Below are 20,535 nucleotides of genomic sequence, written 5' to 3'. Positions count from 1 at the left end.
ATTTACTGAGTAATTTATTGAGAATTTACTGCGAATTGACTAAGAAATTTACTGATAAATTGTTAAGTTCTTCACTTTGTAATTTAGTTGGAAATTACTAAATAATTTAATGAGAATTTACTGAGTAAGTTACTAAGAATTTATTGATAATTTACTTAGACTTTATGTATTAATTTATTGAGAATTTACTAAGTAATTTACTTAGAATTTATTGAATAATTTACTGAGAATTTATAAAGTAATTTACTGAAAATTTACAAGAAATTCACTAATTAATGTTCGAATAATTTACTGAGAATTAACAAAGTAATTCACGAATTTTTTTTTGATAATTTTATGAGTAATTTACCAAGAATTTATACAGAATTTATTGAGAATTTTCTTATAATTTATTGAAAATTTTCTGAGCAATTTATTTAAAATTTATTAAATAATTTACTAAAAATTTACAGATAATTTACAAAGTAATTTATAGAGAATTTATTGAAAAATTAACGAGTAATTTGCTGAATAATTTGCTAAGAAATTACTTTGAATTTACCAAGAATTTATATAGAATTTTCTGAGAATTTATTGAGTAATTTGCTCATAATTTACTGATTAATTCACAAAAAAAATTCTTGTAATTTTTTTTGAATTTACTCAGAATTTTCTGATAAATTACTAAGAATTTGTTGAATAATTTATAGAGAATTTTACGTGTAATTTACTGAGAAATTTCCTGAGTAATTTAGTGAGAATTTACTAAGTAATTTACTGAGTAATTTACAGAGAGTTTATCAAGTAATTTACTGATAAATTACTGAATAATTCACTCAATTATTTACTTGTAATTTACTGAGAATTTAAGGAGTAATTTATTGAGAATTTACTCAGTAATTTATTTATAATTTATTAAACAATTTACTAAGAATTTACAGATAATTTACTGCGTTATTTTCTTGGAATTTACAGAGTAATTTTCTAATAATTTACTGAGTAATTTACTAAGTAATTGACTCAGAATTTTTTGAGAACTTATCGATAATTGACCGAGTTATTTACAAAGAATTTATTGAGAATTTACCGAGTAATTTACTGGGAATTTACTTAGTAATTTACAAATAAATTTAGTGAGTAATTCATCGAATAATTTACTATGAATTTACTTAGTAATTTATATAGAATTTACTCAGTAAGTTACTAAGAGTTTATTGACAATTTACTGAGAATTTGTTGAGTAATTTTCTAGGAACTTACCAATCGTTTTATTGAGAATTTACTGTGAATTTAATGAGTAATTCACTCATAATTTATTGAGAATTTTCTTAGAATTTATTGAGTAATTCACCGATAATTAACTGAGTAATTTATAGAGAATTTATTGAAAATTTAATGGATAATTTATTGAGAATTTACAGAGTAATTTGCTGAGTAATGTTTTAAAAAATTTCTGTGAATTTACTGAGTAATTTACCAAGAATTTATACAAAATTTTCTGAGAATTTACTCATAATTTACTAAGTAATTCAAAGAGAAATTCCTAATGATTTTCTAAGAATTTACACAGAATTTTCTAATAATTTACTAAGAATTTACTGAATAATTTTTTGAGAATTTTGCGTGTAATTTATTGAGAATTTTACTGAGTAATTTAATGAGAATTTACTGAGTAATTTATTAAGAATCTACCGATAATTTACTGAGTAATTTATTGAGAATTTACTGCGAATTGACTAAGAAATTTACTTATAAATTGTTAAGTTCTTCACTGGGTAATTTAGTTGGAAATTACTAAATAATTTATTGAGAATTTACTGAGTAAGTAACTAAGAATTTAATGATAATTTACTTAGACTTTATGGATTAATTTATTGAGAATTTACTAAGTAATTAACTTAGAATTTGTTGAATAATTTACTGAGAATCTATAAAGTTATTTACTGAAAATTTATAGGAAATTCACTAATTAATGTTCGAATAATTTACTGGAAATTAACAAAGTAATTCGCAAATTTTTTTTTATAATTTTATGAGTAATTTACCAAGAATTTATACATAATTTATTGAGAATTTTCTTAGAATTTATTGAAAATTTTCCGAGCAATTTATTTACAATTTATTAAATAATTTACTGAAAATTTACAGATAATTTATAAAGGAATTTATAGAGAATTTATTGAAAACTTAACGAGTAATTTATTGAGAATTTACTACGAATTTATGGAGTAATTTGCTGAATAATTTACTAAGAAATTACTTTGAATTTACCAAGAATTTATATAGAATTTTCTGAGAATTTATTGAGTAATTTACTCATAATTTGCTGATTAATTCACAAAAAAAAAATTCTTGTAAGTTTTTTGTGAATTTACTCAGAATTTTTTGATAAATTACTAAGAATTTGCTGAATAACTTGTAGAGAATTTTACGTGTAATTTACTGAGAAATTTCCTGAGTAATTTAGTGAGAATTTACTAAGTAATTTACTGAGTAATTTACAGAGAATTTACCAATAATTTACTGAGTAATTTACAGAGAATTTATCGAGTAATTTATTGATAAATTACTAAATAATTCACTTATTAATTTACTTGTAATTTACTGAGAATTTAAGGAGTAATTTATTGAGAATTTACTCAGTAATTTATTTAGAATTTATTAAATGTTTTACTAAGAATTTACAGATAATTTACTGCTTATTTTCTTGGAATTTACAGAGTAATTTTCTAATAATTTACTGAGTAATTTACTAAGTAATTGACTCAGAGTTTTTTGAGAACTTATTGATAATTAACCGAGTAATTTACAGGGAATTTATTGAGAATTTACCGAGTAATTTACTGGGAATTTACAGATAAATTTAGTGAGTAATTCACCGAATAATTTACTATGAATTTACTTAGTAATTTATATAGAATTTACTCAGTAAATTACTAAGAGTTTATTGAGAATTTACTGAGAATTTGTTGAGTAATTTTCTAGGAACATACCAATCATTTATGAAGCAATTTACAGAGTAATTTGCTGAGTAATTTACTCATAATTTATTGAGAATTTTCTTAGAATTTATTGATTAATTACTCTGGGCGCGAATTTATTGTCGACCTGAGGGACCACAAGAACGACGCTTTCTACAACATAATCGATGATGTGGCCCCACAATTTTTGAAACATTGGCGCGAGTTTATTGAAGCGCAACGGGATTTTTTTTCAAATTGTAAATATGCCCGCCCAAAGAAAATAACGAGCGGGATTCCAAGTATTATATTATGCAACCCCGGAGCCGATTCCAGTTACAAAGAGTTTTTGGAAAAACATGAACACGCCGGGCTCAAAGCGTGGACGATCCGAAATGCAGAATTCTATATAGTCAACAAGCCCCTGTTCGCCAGATCCAATCAAGAAGAGGCATCGTAATGCTAAGAAGAAGGCCCAACGCAGGAAGATATTCCACTTCCAATGCGGCTGTTCGATATTCCATACGAACGGATGCGCCAAGCCACATACATTGGAGAGAGAGGATGCTGTCAGGGGTCTTTTACGATACTTTGAATAACCCGATGTGGTTCAAAGTAGTAGACCTCTCCAGATCGGGCAATCAGGGGGTCTACAAGATACAATGCTTATTCAATTACAACCTCCGGAAGGCATTGGGAATCCGGACGTTTACAGTAACAGTGTATACATGGCTGACTTCCAGTGGTCGCAGAAGCCTGTCGGAGATTGTATTTACCCAGCTTATTGCACGCAGGATGACGAACAAATTATCCAGCTTTGGGATTATTAGCCCTGTAAATTATTGTCTCGCACTGACCATTGTACTCGACGAACTTTCATATTATGTAAAAGATTGGCGATGGGAAAATATTTATGTAAATTTTTATGATTAAATAAAATGTGCAGTTTTATTGAATTTATGTGTCTTAATAAATTCGATTTCTGAGCAGGTTTAAGCTGGATAAATGGACTGTAATTGGTAAACAGACTAACGGCCCCATTACAACAACGAGGCCCATTTAATGTTTATTAGTTATTTTAAAATAGGCCCAGACATATGGCACAATAGCCCATTAGAGATAGGCCCATCAGTAAGCGGCCCATCCAAACTATGAAAGAAGTGGACACTAAAGAGAAGGCCCAAATTTTATTGCACTTAAAACAATTACAAAATAATAATTTACAATTTTTTTTTATGATCTAAACATCCAGAACCAGAACGCACGGGCTGATTTTCTGAAGGCGCGGTGATGCAGCAGACATCAGCGGCAGAACACCTATCTGCACGTTGCTCCATCGTCTGCATAATTGGAGTCATCGCCGGGGTTTCTGTTTCGGAAACCGCTTTCAGATCGGCGAATAGAGCATCTTCTTGCCGCTGTAAGGCGTTGATGAGCCGGATTAAACTTTCGGCGTTGTTTTCGCCGACGACCAACAATGACCAATGCAGGAGTAATAGATTCGGCTCGTATTTTAAAATCAACCTCCAAAATTGGCCTAGATCTCCGCTATCCATTTGCAAAATAATTCAAATCCCCAATTATTTTGGCTTATATAATTTCCCGCCTGCGCTTCCCTTTTTAGATTTTTAATCCTGGCCGCAGATCGGGGAGCGGCGCTTGCCTTTTTAGATTTTTAATCCTGGCCGCAGATCTGGGCGCGGAGCGGAAGCCTTAGACGACAACACGCCGCAAATTGCAGAAGGGAGCACCAATCGGGGGACGACATGTGGCGCGGGGGGAGCGTCCCAGGTAATATTAGTGGGACGCTCCGTGGCACCTATATAACTCACTCCCTAACTCTCTTCCACCAGTATAATTTTCCAGAGAGTGACTTGTGTCATCCGAGAGAGTAAGTGACGTCATCGAGAGTGAGTTATGGCCTCAATGCGACGTCGTTTTAGAGTCCAAAACAAGAACATCTTCGTCACATATGCCCGATGTTCTATACCTAAAGAGAGATTGTTAGAGAAAATTAGAGAGCTGTTCACAACCAGACCACCAAATTATGTGAGGGTTGCACATGAATTACACGAAGACGGGCAACCACATCTCCATGCCCTTGTCCAATTTCCATACCGTTTTCAGACGCAGAATGAATGGTTCTTCGACGTTACTCACGATCGAACTAGTCGCCATTTCCATCCGAATGTACAAGGGGCGTACAACCAACAGAACATGCTGGAATACATCTCCAAACACGGGGATTACATGGAATGGGATGAATTCCGTGAGAGGAGCCGCTGCGCTAACCAGAATAACAAAGACAATATATATCGGGATGCACTTACAGCCGGCACCAAGGACGAAGCACTAGCAGTGGTACGAAATGGCGACCCAAAATGTTTCTGGTTAAATTATGACATGTTGTCATCAAATTATGACCGGATTTCATTTAATCCACCATTGCCGTATGTTCATCCATTTACAGACACAGTATGGGTCGTTTCAACAGCAATACAGCAATGGGTTGCAGACAATATAAGAGACGAAGCCCAAAAACCGCATAGGCCCAAAAGCATTATAATTGAAGGCCCATCTAGAATTGGTAAAACATGTTGGGCCCGGTCTTTGGGACCACATAATTATTATTCTGGCCACATCGACCTGAGGGACCACAAGAACGAGGCTTTCTACAACATAATCGATGATGTGGCCCCACAATTTTTGAAACATTGGCGCGAGTTTATTGGATCACAACGAGATTTTTTTTCAAATTGTAAATATGCCCGCCCAAAGAAAATAACGGGCGGGATTCCAAGTATTATATTATGCAACCCCGGAGCCGATTCCAGTTACAAAGAGTTTTTGGAAAAACATAAACACGCCGGGCTCAAAGCGTGGACGATCCGAAACGCAGAATTCTATACAGTCAACGAGCCCCTGTTCGCCAGAACCAGTCAAGAAGAGGCATCGTAATGCTAAGAAGAAGGCCCAACGCAGGAAGATATTCCACTTCCAATGCGGCTGTTCGATATTCCATACGAACGGATGCGTCGAACCACATACATTGGAGAGAGAGGACGCTGTCAGGGGTCTTTTACGATACTTTGAAGAACCCGATGTGGTTCAAAGCAGTAAATTACTCTGTAAATTCTCACTAAATTACTCAGCAAATTCTTGTAATTTTTTTGTGAATTTACTCAGAATTTTCTGATAAATTACTAAGAATTTGCTGAATAACATGTAGAGAATTTTACGTGTAATTTAGTGAGAATTTACTAAGTAATTTACTGAGTAATTTCTAGAGAATTTACCAATAATTTACTGAGTAATTTACAGAGAATTTATCGAGTAATTTATTGATAAATTACTAAATAATTCACTCATTAATTTACTTGTAATTTACTGAGAATTTAAGGAGTAATTTATTGAGAATTTACTCAGTAATTTATTTAGAATTTATTAAATAATTTACTAAGAATTTATAGATAATTTACTGCTTATTTTCTTGGAATTTATAGAGTAATTTTCTAATAATTTACTAAGTAATTTACTAAGTAATTGACTCAGAATTTTTTAAGAACTTATCGATAATTAACCGAGTAATTTACAGAGAATTTATTGAGAATTTACCGAGTAATTTACTGGGAATTTACTTAGTAATTTACAGATAAATTTAGTGAGTAATTCACCGAATAATTTACTATGAATTTACTTAGTAATTTATAAAGAATTTACTCAGTAAATTTTATTGAGAATTTGTTGAGTAATTTTCTAGGAACTTACCAATCATTTATGAAGCAATTTACTGAGTAATTTCCTGAGTAATTTACTCATAATTTATTGAGAATTTTCTTAGAATTTATTGAGTAATTCACCGATAATTAACTGAGTAATTTATAGAGAATTTACTGAAAATTTAACGGATAATTTATTGAGAATTTATAGAGTTATTTGCTGAGCAATGTTTTAAAAAATTTCTGTGAATTTACTGAGTTATTTACCAAGAATTTATACAAAATTTTCTGAGAATTTACTCATAATTTACTGAGTAATTCAAAGAGAAATTCCTAATGATTTTCTAAGAATTTACACAGAATTTTCTAATAATTTACTAAGAATTTACTGAATAATTTTTTGAGAATTTTGCATGTAATTTATTGAGAATTTTACTGAGTAATTTAATGAGAATTTACTGAGTAATTTATTAAGAATCTACTGATAATTTACTGAGTAATTTATTGAGAATTTACTGCGAATTGACTAAGAAATTTACTTATAAATTGTTAAGTTCTTCACTGGGTAATTTAGTTAGAAATTAGTAAATAATTTATTGAGAATTTACTGAGTAAGTAACTAAGAATTTAATGATAATTTACTTAGAATTTATGGATTAATTTATTGAGAATTTACTAAGTAATTAACTTAGATTTTATTGAATAATTTATTGAGAATTTATAAATTAATTTACTGAAAATTTACAGGAAATTCACTAATTAATGTTCGAATAATTTACTGGGAATTAACAAAGTAATTCGCGAATTTTTTTTTTATAATTTTATGAGTAATTTACCAAGAATTTATACAGAATTTATTGAGAATTTTCTTAGAATTTATTGAAAATTTTCTGAGCAATTTATTTACAATTTATTAAATAATTTATTGAAAATTTACAGATAATTTACAAAGTAATTTATAGAGAATTTATTGAAAACTTAACGAGTAATTTATTGAGAATTTACTACGAATTTATGGAGTAATTTGCTGAATAATTTACTAAGAAATTACTTTGAATTTACCAAGAATTTATATAGAATTTTCTGAGAATTTATTGAGTAATTTACTCATAATTTACTGATTAATTCAAAAAAAAATTCTTGTAATTTTTTTGTGAATTTACTCAGAATTTTCTGATAAATTACTAAGAATGTAGGAACCCACATTTTATGTCCTCATCATGTTCATGAGCATCGGTATGATTATGACTTGTTAAGCTTGCATGTGTATGTTTGTGACTTGTTTCGCTTGAGCGAATGTGAACCATGTCTTGTTTTGAAACCTTGTAATTTGTCTAAGTGTAGTATGCTTGTCTTGTTCCTTCCTTGATGTGAAACTTAGGTCACGCCTTGCCTGAGTTATACTAGCCGATGTTATTCCAAGACTAGGTTACGTTATGCCTAGATCATTCCAAGCCGAGGTCATCCTCAGTCTAGAAGTATCTTGGAACCCCTTGTCGACCTCCGTCCTTGCCTTGACACATTAGCCGAGATGTTACCTTGCACCCAGTGATCTCGTCCTGGAGCGGTATGACCTAGGCCGAGGTGTGGCGCATCTAGGCCAAGATGTGGCACAGCTTAGTCAAGTGTTGTCCTACCTAGCCGAGGTCATTGTCACCTTAGTTGCCGAAGTCCTTTTGATTAGCCGATGTACCCCTTGCCGGAGTGCCATTCCGTGTAGCTTGTTAGATACGCCTTGTTTTTAGCCGATGTCATTGCCCCGTCAGAGAGCCCATACCGTTTTACTTGTTGAACACCCTTCCACCATGCTTTGTCTGGTCTGTCAGCCACCTTTTCAGAGGAAACCAACCAGTCGCCACCACGTGTCTCAGCAGAGGGTTAACCCCAGCACCGGGTAAAGAAAACTATCATTTGGTGTCTTAAACTTGCCTTGTAGAGAGAGAAGCTCTAGGAGGAAGAAGGAGTTTTAGAGTGAGAAAGTAAGTCTTCAAGCTTGATTTCCTTGGGATCAAACCGTTAGATTCGTGTTCTAAGGTTAGATTCTTGATCTGCTCATGATGTTCTTTATGTTTATGTTATTGCATTGCATGATCGGATATGATTTGTAAGCCATGCATTGTCTTGAATTTCGATTTTAGAAAAAAAAAAGAAAGTGACATTCATGTGTTCTTCAAGAGAGTCATGTTTTGATCCGAAAGCTCTTTGCCTAGACTCATGTTTTGTGTTTGTTCTTGCATGATTTTCAACTATGGGTACCCGGGTCCACGTTTTCAAACTCGTAGCATGAAAATCCCAGATTTTGCGATAACAGATTGTGATTGAACATTCCTATTTTTCATGTTTTCTCACTCATGTTCTTCATGTTCATCAGCAGAGGGAAACCCAGAGTTTCCCTACCCCTTTTCCTTGCATGTGGCCCTCGGGAACACACCTCGGCAAGGAGGTGTGGAACCTCGGCCTGGACCTGGTCGGTGCCCAGCATGTTTTCCGAAAACATTTGTGTACTTAAGAGACTTGTTTGAAGGTGCATTCAATGGGCTTTGCCATGTGTTTGTAGGACTTGGGCTTGTCTCGACCCCCGACGTGTGAAGAGCTAAGTGAGTGGTATTTTTAATAAAGCTATGTTACACTTGCTTTCATAAATCTCGTCTTGCCTTGTTTTGAAAAGTACTTGATCTAGCATGAATGACTATCCCTACTTGTATATTAAGCTCTATCTTGTTTTGATGACATGTCTTGAAAGTCCTTAGCTGCAGGGGACTATAATGCAACTGCACTCTTGTCTTGAAAGTCCTTAGCTGCAGGGGACTATAATGCAACTGCACTCTTGTCTTGAAATGTCATCACCCCCTTGTATTAAATAGATGTAATAACATCCAAAGAACTTGAAAGGCCGGCAATGAACTTGATTTTCCCTTTGATTGTAAAGTATGCTATATATGGTTTGAAAAGAATCTCGGATATCAATCATGCAAAACCTTTATTTCTAATATCATTCACTGAGTATCCAAGCTCACCCTCTCTATATATATGTAGGTGTTGAGCAAGACGGCATTGAGGCCTAGACGTGTAGCCGATGTGTTTTTGGGTGCATTGCCGACGTGTTTTGGATTAGCATTTTGTACCATCTTGAAGATTATGCTTCTTAGCTTATATTTCATGTGTACTTGTATATGTCGGCTTGAGAAGCCTTTTGGTCAAGATGTATTTTTGTATCTCATTTCCTTATTGTATCTAAGTTGTAAGACTTTGTAAAAATGTATGTCATTTCATTGGATTTAAGCACGGCTCTCGTGGACTACTTAGACTCAGTATATGTTTATATGTTACTTCCGCACTTGTAAGCCCCATATTTATACTCTGATTGTGTGTGATCCTTGTAAGTCGGCCTTCGGTAATCTCGGATTACTGGCCATCACGGCACCAAACTACTAGGGGCGGTTTGGGGGCGTGACAAAGAATTTGCTGAATAACTTGTAGAGAATTTTATGTGTAATTTACGGAGAAATTTCCTGAGTAATTTACAGAGAATTTACCAATAATTTACTGAGTAATTTACAAATAATTTATCGAGTAATTTACTGATAAATTACTGAATAATTCACTCGTTAATTTACTTGTAATTCACTGAGAATTTAAAGAGTAATTTATTGAGAATTTACTCAGTAATTTATCTAGAATTTATTAAATAATTTACTTAGAATTTACTGATAATTTACTGCGGTATTTTCTTGGATTTTACAGAGTAATTTCTAATAATTTACTGAGTAATTTACTAAGTAATTGACTCAAAATGTTTTGAGAACTTATCGATAATTAACTGAGTAATTTACAGAGAATTTATTGAGAATTTACCGAGTAAATTACTAGGAATTTACTTAGTAATTTACAGATAAATTTAGTGAGTAATTCACCGAATAATTTATTATGAATTTACTTAGTAATTTATTTAGAATTTACTCAGTATTTTACTAAGAGTTTATTGAGAATTTACTGAGAATTTGTTGAGTAATTTTTAGGAACTTACTAATCATTTATGAAGCAATTTACAGAGTAATTTGCTGAGTAATTTACTCATAATTTATTGAGAATTTTCTTAGAATTTATTGAGTAATTCATCGATAATTAACTGAGTAATTTATAGAGAATTTATTGAAAATTTAACGGATAATTTATTGAGAATTTACAGAGTAATTTTCTGAGCAATGTTTTAAAAAATTTCTGTGAATTTATTGAGTAATTTACCAAGAATTTATACAAAATTTTCTGAGAATTTACTCATAATTTACTAAGTAATTCCCAAAAAAATTTCTAATGATTTTCTAAGAATTTACACATAATTTTCTAATAATTTACGAAGAATTTACTGAATAATTTTCTGAGAATTTTGCGTGTAATTTATTGAGAATTTTACTGAGTAATTTAATGAGAATTTACTGAGTAATTTACTACGAATCTACCGATAATTTACTGAGTAATATATTGAGAATTTACTGCGAATTGACTAAGAAATTTACTGATAAATTATTAAATTCTTCACTGGGTAATTTAGTTGGAAATTACTAAATAATTTAATGAGAATTTACTGAGTAAGTTACTAAGAATTTATTGATAATTTACTTAGACTTTGTGGATTAATTTATTGAGAATTTACTAAGTAATTAACTTTGAATTTATTGAATAATTTACTGAGAATTTATAAAGTAATTTACAGAAAATTTACAGGAAATTCACTAATTAATGTTCGAATAATTTACTGGGAATTAACAAAGTAATTCGCGAATTTTTTTTCCCATAATTTTATGAGTAATATACCAAGAATTTATACAAAATTTATTGAGAATTTTCTTAGAATTTATTGAAAATTTTCCGAGCAATTTATTTACAATTTATTAAATAATTTCTGAAAATTTACAGATAATTTACAAAGTAATTTATATAAAATTTATTGAAAACTTAACGAGTAATTTATTGAGAATTTACTACGAATTTATGGAGTAATTTGCTGAATAATTTACTAAGAAATTACTTTGAATTTACCAAGAATTTATATAGCATTTTCTGAGAATTTATTGAGTAATTTACTCATAATTTACTGAATAATTCACAAAAAAAAAATTCTTGTAATTTTTTTTGTGAATTTACTCAGAATTTTCTAATAAATCACTAAGAATTTGCCGAACTACTTGTAGAGAATTTTACGTGTAATTTACTGAGAAATTTCCTGAGTAATTTGCAGAGAATTTACCAATAATTTACTGAGTAATTTACAAAGAATTTATCGAGTAATTTTTTGATAAATTACTAAATAATTCACTCATTAATTTACTTGTAATTTACTTAGAATTTAAGGAGTAATTTATTGAGAATTTACTCAGTAATTTATTTAGAATTTATTTAATAATTTACTAAGAAATTAAAGATAATTTACTGCTTATTTTCTTGGAATTTACTGAGTAATTTACTAAGTAATTGACTCAGAATTTTTTGAGAACTTATCGATAATTTACCCAGTAATTTACAGAGAATTTATTGAGAATTTACCGAGTAATTTACTGGGAATTTACTTAGTAATTTATAGATAAATTTAGTGAGTAATTCACCGAATAATTTACTATGAATTTACTTAGTAATTTATATAGAATTTACTCACTAAATTACTAAGAGTTTATTGAGAATTTACTGAGGATTTGTTGAGTAATTTTCTAGGAACTTTCCAATCATTTATGAAGCAATTTACTGAGTAATTTGCCGATTAATTTATTGAGAATTTACTGTGAATTTAATGAGTAATTTACTCATAATTTATTGAGAATTTTCTTAGAATTTATTGAGTAATTCACCGATAATTAACTAAGTAATTTATAGGGAATTTACTGAAAATTTAACGGATAATTTATTGAGAATTTACAGAGTTATTTGCTGAGTAATGTTTTAAAAAATTTCTGTGAATTTACTGAGTAATTTACAAAGAATTTATACAAAATTTTATGAGAATTTACTCATAATTTACTGAGTAATTCACAAAAAAATTTCTAATGATTTTCTAAGAATTTACACATAATTTTCTAATAATTTACTAAGAATTTACTGAATAATTTTTTCAGAATTTTGCGTGTAATTTATTGAGAATTTTACTGAGTAATTTAATGAGAATTTACTGAGTAATTTATAGAGAATCTACGGCGAATTGACTAAGAAATTTACTAATAAATTGTTAAGTTCTTCACTGGGTAATTTAGTTGGAAATTACTAAATAATTTATTGAGAATTTACTGAGTAAGTTACTAAGAATTTATTGATAATTTACTTAGACTTTATGGATTAATTTATTGAGAATTTACTAAGTAATTAACTTTGAATTTATTGAATAATTTACTGAGAATTTATAAATTAATTTACTGAAAATTTACAGGAAATTCACTAATTAATGTTCGAATAATTTACTGGGAATTAACAAAGTAATTCGCAAATTTTTTTTTAATAATTTTATGAGTAATTTACCAAGAATTTTTACAGAATTTATTGAGAATTTTCTTAGACTTTATTGAAAATTTTATGAGCAATTTATTTACAATTTATGAAATAATTTACTGAAAATTTACAGATAATTTACAAAGTAATTTATAGAGAATTTATTGAAAACTTAACGAGTAATTTATTGAGAATTTACTACGAATTTATGGAGTAATTTGCTGAATAATTTACTAAGAAATTACATTGAATTTACCAATAATTTATATAGAATTTTCTGAGAATTTATTGAGTAATTTACTCATAATTTACTGATTAATTCACAAAAAAAAATTCTTGTAATTTTTTTGTGAATTTACTCCGAATTTTCTGATAAATTACTAAAAATGTGCTGAATAACTTTTAGAGAATCTTACGTGTAATTTACTGAGAAATTTCCTGAGTAATTTACAGAGAATTTACCAATAATTTACTGAGTTATTTAAAGAAAATTTATCGAGTAATTTACAGATAAATTACTTAATAATTCACTAATTAATTTACTTGTAATTTACTGAGAATTTAAGGAGTAATTTATTGAGAATTTATTCAGTAATTTATTTGGAATTTATTAAATAATTTACTTAGAATTTACTGATAATTTACTGCGTTATTTTCTTGGAATTTACAGAGTAATTTCTAATAATTTACTGAGTAATTTACTATGTAATTGACTCAAAATTTTTTGAGAACTTATCGATAATTAACCGAGTAATTTACAGAGAATTTATTGAGAATTTACCGAGTAAATTACTAGGAATTTACTTAGTAATTTACAGATAAATTTAGTGAGTAATTCACCGAATAATTTATTATGAATTTACTTAGTAATTTATTTAGAATTTACTGAGAATTTGTTGAGTAATTTTCTAGGAACTTACCAATCATTTATGAAGCAATTTACAGAGTAATTTGCTGAGTAATTTACTCATAATTTATTGAGAATTTTCTTAAAATTTATTGAGTAATTCACCGATAATTAACTGAGTAATTTATAGAGAATTTATTGAAAATTTAACGGATAACTTATTGAGAATTTACAGAGTAATTTTCTGAGCAATGTTTTAAAAAATTTCTGTGAATTTATTGAGTAATTTACCAAGAATTTAAACAAAATTTTCTGAGAATTTACTCATAATTTACTGAGTAATTCCCAAAAAAATTTCTAATGATTTTCTAAGAATTTACACAGAATTTTCTAATAATTTACAAAGAATTTACTGAATAATTTTCTGAGAATTTTGCGTGTAATTTATTGAGAATTTTACTGAGTAATTTACTAAGAATCTACCGATAATTTATTGAGTAATTTATTGAGAATTTACTGCGAATTGACTAAGAAATTTACTGATAAATTGTTAAGTTCTTCACTGGGTAATTTAGTTGGAAATTACTAAATAATTTATTGAGAATTTACTGAGTAAGTTACTAAGAATTTATTGATAATTTACTTAGACTTTATGGATTATTTTATTGAGAATTTACTAAGTAATTAACTTAGAATTTATTGAATAATTTACTGAGAATTTATAAAGTAATTTACTGAAAATTTATAGGAAATTCACTAATTAATGTTCGAATAACTTACTGGGAATTAACAAAGTAATTCGCGAATTTTTTTTTATAATTTTATGAGTAATTTACCAAGAATTTATACAGAATTTATTGAGAATTATCTTAGAATTTATTGAAAATTTTTCGAGCAATTTATTTACAATCTATTAAATAATTTACTGAAAATTTACAGATAATTTACAAAGTAATTTATAGAGAATTTATTGAAAACTTAACGAGTAATTTATTGAGAATTTACTACGAATTTATGGAGTAATTTGCTGAATAATTTACTAAGAAATTACATTGAATTTACCAATAATTTTTATAGAATTTTCTGAGAATTTATTGAGTAATTTACTCATAATTTACTGATTAATTCACCAAAAAAAAATTCTTGTAATTTTTTTGTGAATTTACTCAGAATTTTCTGATAAATTACTAGGAATTTGCTGAATAACTTGTAGAGAATTTTACGTGTAATTTACTGAGAAATTTCCTGGGTAATTTATTGAGAATTTACTAAGTAATTTACAGAGAATTTACCAATAATTTACTGAGTAATTTACAGAGAATTTGTCGAGTAATTTATTGATAAATTACTAAATAATTCACTCATTCATTTACTTGTAATTTACTTAAAATTTAAGGAGTAATTTATTGAGAATTTACTCAGTAATTTATTTAGAATTTATTAAATAATTTACTAAGAATTTACAGATAATTTACTGCTTATTTTCTTGGAATTTACAGAGTAATTTTCTAATAAATTACTCAGTAATTTACTAAGTAATTGACTCAGAATTTTTTGAGAACTTATCGATAATTAACCGAGTAATTTACAGAGAATTTATTGAGAATTCACCGAGTAATTTACTGGGAATTTACTTAGTAATTTATAGATAAATTTAGTGAGTAATTCACCGAATAATTTACTATGAATTTACTTAGTAATTTATATGAAATTTACTCAGTAAATTACTAAGAGTTTAATGAGAATTTACTGAGAATTTGTTGAGTAATTTTCTAGGAACTTACCAATCATTTATGAAGCAATTTACTAAGTAATTTGCAGAGTAATTTATTGAGAATTTACTGTGAATTGAATGAGTAATTTACTCATAATTTATTGAGAATTCTCTTCGAATTTATTGAGTAATTCACCGATAATTAACTGAGTAATTTATAGGGAATTTACTGAAAATTTAACGGATAATTTATTGAGAATTTACAGAGTTATTTGCTGAGTAATGTTTTAAAAAATTTCTGTGAATTTACTGAGTAATTTACCAAGAATTTATACAAAATTTTATGAGAATTTACTCATAATTTACTGAGTAATTCACCAAAAAATTTCTAATGATTTTCTAAGAATTTACAAAGAATTTTCTAATAATTTACTAAGAATTTACTGAATAATTTTTTGAGAATTTTGCGCGTAATTTATTGAGAATTTTGCAGAGTAATTTAATGAGAATTTACTGCGAATTGACTAAGAAATTGTTAAGTTCTTCACTGGGTAATTTAGTTGGAAATTACTAAATAATTTATTGAGAATTTACTGAGTAAGTAACTAAGAATTTATTGATAATTTACTTAGACTTTATGGATTAATTTATTGAGTATTTACTAAGTAATTAACTTTGAATTTATTGAATAATTTACTGAGAATTTATAAATTAATTTACTGAAAATTTACAGGAAATTCACTAATTAATGTTCGAATAATTTACTGGGAATTAACAAAGTAATTCGCGATTTTGTTTTTATAATTTTATGAGTAATTTACCAAGAATTTTTACAGAATTTATTGAGAATTTTCTTAGACTTTATTGAAAATTTTCCGAGCAATTTATTTACAATTTATTAAATAATTTACTGAAAATTTACAGAAAATTTACAAAGTAATTTATAGAGAATTTATTGAAAACTTAACGAATAATTTATTGAGAATTTACTACGAATTTATGGAGTAATTTGCTGAATAATTTACTAAGAAATTACTTTGAATTTACCAAGAATTTATATAGAATTTTCTGAGAATTTATTGAGTAATTTACTCATAATTTACTGATTAATTCACACAAAAAAAATTCTTGTAATTCTTTTGTGAATTTACTCCGAATTTTCTGATAAATTACTAAGAATTTGCTGAATAACTTTTAGAGAATGTTACGTGTAATTTACTGAGAAATTTCCTGAGTAATTTACAGAGAATTTACCAATAATTTACTGAGTTATTTAAAGAAAATTGTGACAACCCTCACCTTGCTCTTGCCATATTTGCGTACATTCTTGCATGGTCTTGCCGTTTATGTTAATTTAAAGGTTTTATCTTGGCTTGATTTGCTTAAGTTGCTTGCATGATTTTGTTCCTTGCTTAGTATGTGTGTGTAGCCGAGATCATCTTGAGCTTAGTCCGCCTTTGACCCTTTGTACTTAGAACTATCTTGAGATCTTGTTCAACCCCATCTTCACTTCGGGCATTCTTTGCCGAGATGTTCCGCACTTGAACCTTGTCCGCAGGCAGGTATGGCCTAGGCCGAGATGTGGCGCACCCCGGCCAAGGTGTGGCACAGCTTAGTCAAGTGTCGTCCTCCCTAGCCGATGTTTTTCCATCCCGTTGTTGGATCCTTGTTTTGAGCCGATGTCATCTTGTTGCCGATGTGTCTTACCCGAGCTTGCTGCATAAGCTTTGTCAGAGACTTGTCTTGTCCATCAATCACCTTTTTGGAGCTGAACCAACCCGGTAATGCCACGTGTCCGAGCTGTTTGTTAAGGCAGCCGACAGACCTTGAAACAAATCATTTCTTGTCTCAAATCTTTGTTTTAGAGAGAGAAGCTCTAGAAAGGAGGAAGAAGAGTTCTTGAGTGAGAGTTGTCTTCCAAGCTTGATCCTTGTGGCTTGAACCGTTAGATCCGAGTTTTGAGGTTAGAATCTTGATCTCCTTTGATTGTTCTTGCTGAATATCTAGCTGCATTGCATGATCGGTTTTGTTTTGCATGCCATGCATCGTTTTGAAGTTGGTTTTAGAAAGAGAAAATGGTTTTTCATGTGTTCTTGAACAAAGTCTCATTTTGATCGAAGAGTTTGGAACGAAAATCATGTTTTGTGTTTGTTCTTGCATGACCTTCTTGAATGGGTACTTAGGTCCCTATTTTGAACTCTTGGCATGAAACTCAGATTTTTGTAACAAGTTGTGAGCTTGCATCCATCTTTCAATGATCATGTTCTTCATATTCTCCAAAGGAAACCCAGATTTTTCCTGGCTTTGTTTAACGGTACCTCGGCTTAGTCCTGGTCAGTACCCGGTGTGTTTTATGAGCGGGAGCAGTGATTTAACTCCCAGCTTGTTTTGCTTTGTCTTTGACTTGGATCTGGCAAGAATGCCGAGATCATTTGCATGGATATATAGAGCTTGCTTTGAGAATGTGACTTGCCATGTGATTGTAGGTCCTTGATATTTGCTTGAGCCTACACCTGAAGAACTAGGTGAGTGGTATTATTGATAAAGCTATGTTATACTCATTTTGATAAATCTTGCTTGCTTGTTTTGACAAAAGTATTTGATAGCATGAATAAATAGCTCTTGTTTGATGAGTCAAGTATACTCCTTGTTTTGATGCCATCTTTGGAAAGGATACGGTCCTTGTTAAATCGGGCTACGGGCCTAAGTAACACAAGTCCCTTGTGCTGGAGGACTCTAAACTTTCGCAGTACCTAGTATAAAAGGATACGGTCCTTGTTAAATCGGGCTACGGGCCTAAGTAACACAAGTCCCTTGTGCTGGAGGACTCTAAACTTTCGCAGTACCTAGTATAAAAGGATACGGTCCTTGTTAAATCGGGCTACGGGCCTAAGTAACACAAGTCCCTTGTACTGGAGGACTCTAAACTTTCGCGGTACCAAGTGCACAAGTCCCTTGTATTGGAGGACTCTAAACTTTCGCAATACTTTTGACTAAACGATTACGGATCGTACAGCTTTCGATATTTGATGATGAATACGGTTCATCCCTTGTCTCGCCGATGTTTCGATATTTGATGATGAATACGGTTCATCCCTTGTCTCGCCGATGTTTCGATATTTGATGATGAATACGGTTCATCCCTTGTCTCGCCGATGTTTCGATATTTGATGATGAATACGGTTCATCCCTTGTCTCGCGACAGTTACGATATTTGATGATGAATACGGTTCATCCCTTGTCTCGCCGATGTTACGATATTTGATGATGAATACGGTTCATCCCTCGTCTCGCCGATGTTACGATATTTGACGATGAATACGGTTCATCACTTGCCTTGCTAAAGTTTTGGTGTGTTTCGTTTTGAAGGACCTCGGCTTTATTCATGTAAAACCTTTATTTTTAGTACCATTCACTGAGTTTTGTACTCACCCCTCTATATATATGTAGGTGATGAGCAGGACGGCGGCGACGCCTAGTTCGTTGGGGTACTTGTTTTGGATTCGTGTATTTGTCGGCCTTACCTTGTATTTACGTCGGCAATGCCCTGTTTTGCATGTCGGCGAATTCTTGAAAATCATGCTTCTTGACCTGTATTAGCTGTATTTTGTATATGTCGGCTCGAGAAGCCTTTTGATCAAGATGTAACATGTATTTTTGTACCTTGTTGTATTTAAATTGTGAAGTTAATTGGAAATGTTTGGCACTGCTTTAATCTACGCACAGCTCTTATGGACCACTTGTAATTGATTTATCGCTTCCGCATTTGTGAGCCCCCTATATTCGTACTCTGATTGTGTTAAGTTTTGAAAAGTTGGCCTTCGGTAATTACGGATTACTGGCCATCACGGCACCAAACTACTAGGGGCTGTTTGGGGTCGTGACAAAAATTTATCGAGTAATTTACAGATACATTACTGAATAATTCACTCATTAATTTACTTGTAATTTACTGAGAATTTAAGGAGTAATTTATTGAGAATTTACTCAGTAATTTATTTGGAATTTATTAAATAATTTACTTAGAATTTACTGATAATTTACTGCGTTATTTTCTTGGAATTTACAGAGTAATTTCTAATAATTTACTGAGTACTTTACTATGTAATTGACTCAAAATTTTTTGAGAACTTATCGATAATTAACAGAGTAATTTACAGAAAATTTATTGAGAATTTACCGAGTAAATTACTGGGAATTTACTTAGTAATTTACAGATAAATTTAGTGAGTAATTCACCGAATAATTTATTATGAATTTACTTAGTAATTTATTTAGAATTTACTGAGAATTTGTTGACTAATTTTCTAGAAACTTACCAATCATTTATGAAGCAATTTACAGAGTAATTTGCTGAGTAATTTACTCATAATTTATTGAGAATTTTCTTAATATTTATTGAGTAATTCACCGATAATTAACTGAGTAATTTATAGAGAATTTATTGAAAATTTAACGGATAATTTAATGAGAATTTACTGAGTAATTTTCTGAGCAATGTTTTAAAAAATTTCTGTGAATTTATTGAGTAATTTACCAAGAAATTAAACAAAATTTTCTGAGAATTTACTCATAATTTACTGAGTAATTCCCAAAAAAATTTCTAATGATTTTCTAAGAATTTACATAGAATTTTCTAATAATTTACAAAGAATTTACTGAATAATTTTCTGAGAATTTTGCGTGTAATTTATTGAGAATTTTACTGAGTAATTTACTAAGAATCTACCGATAATTTATTGAGTAATTTATTGAGAATTTACTGCGAATTGACTAAGAAATTTACTGATAAATTGTTAAGTTCTTCACTGGGTAATTTAGTTGGAAATTACTAAATAATTT

At 29.8% G+C, this 20,535-nt stretch overlaps 1 protein-coding gene across 1 annotated transcript; it reads left to right on the top strand.

The window, feature by feature from the left end:
* Window positions 1-4,856: 4,856 nt before the first annotated feature.
* LOC145821842 (uncharacterized) lies at window positions 4,857-5,897 on the top strand. Its single transcript, XM_082918415.1, has one exon. It carries the CDS (start codon window positions 4,857-4,859, stop codon window positions 5,895-5,897), a length of 1,041 nt encoding a protein of 346 aa, XP_082774541.1.
* Window positions 5,898-20,535: the final 14,638 nt, after the last annotated feature.

This window comes from Camellia sinensis, chromosome 3 (genome assembly GCF_055761805.1).
Source record: "Camellia sinensis isolate YWXY chromosome 3, ASM5576180v1, whole genome shotgun sequence".
In the NCBI taxonomy this organism is placed as follows: domain Eukaryota; kingdom Viridiplantae; phylum Streptophyta; class Magnoliopsida; order Ericales; family Theaceae; genus Camellia; species Camellia sinensis.
The sequence above is the reverse complement of the archived record's forward strand: the minus strand, read 5'-3'. Positions and strand labels throughout refer to the sequence as shown.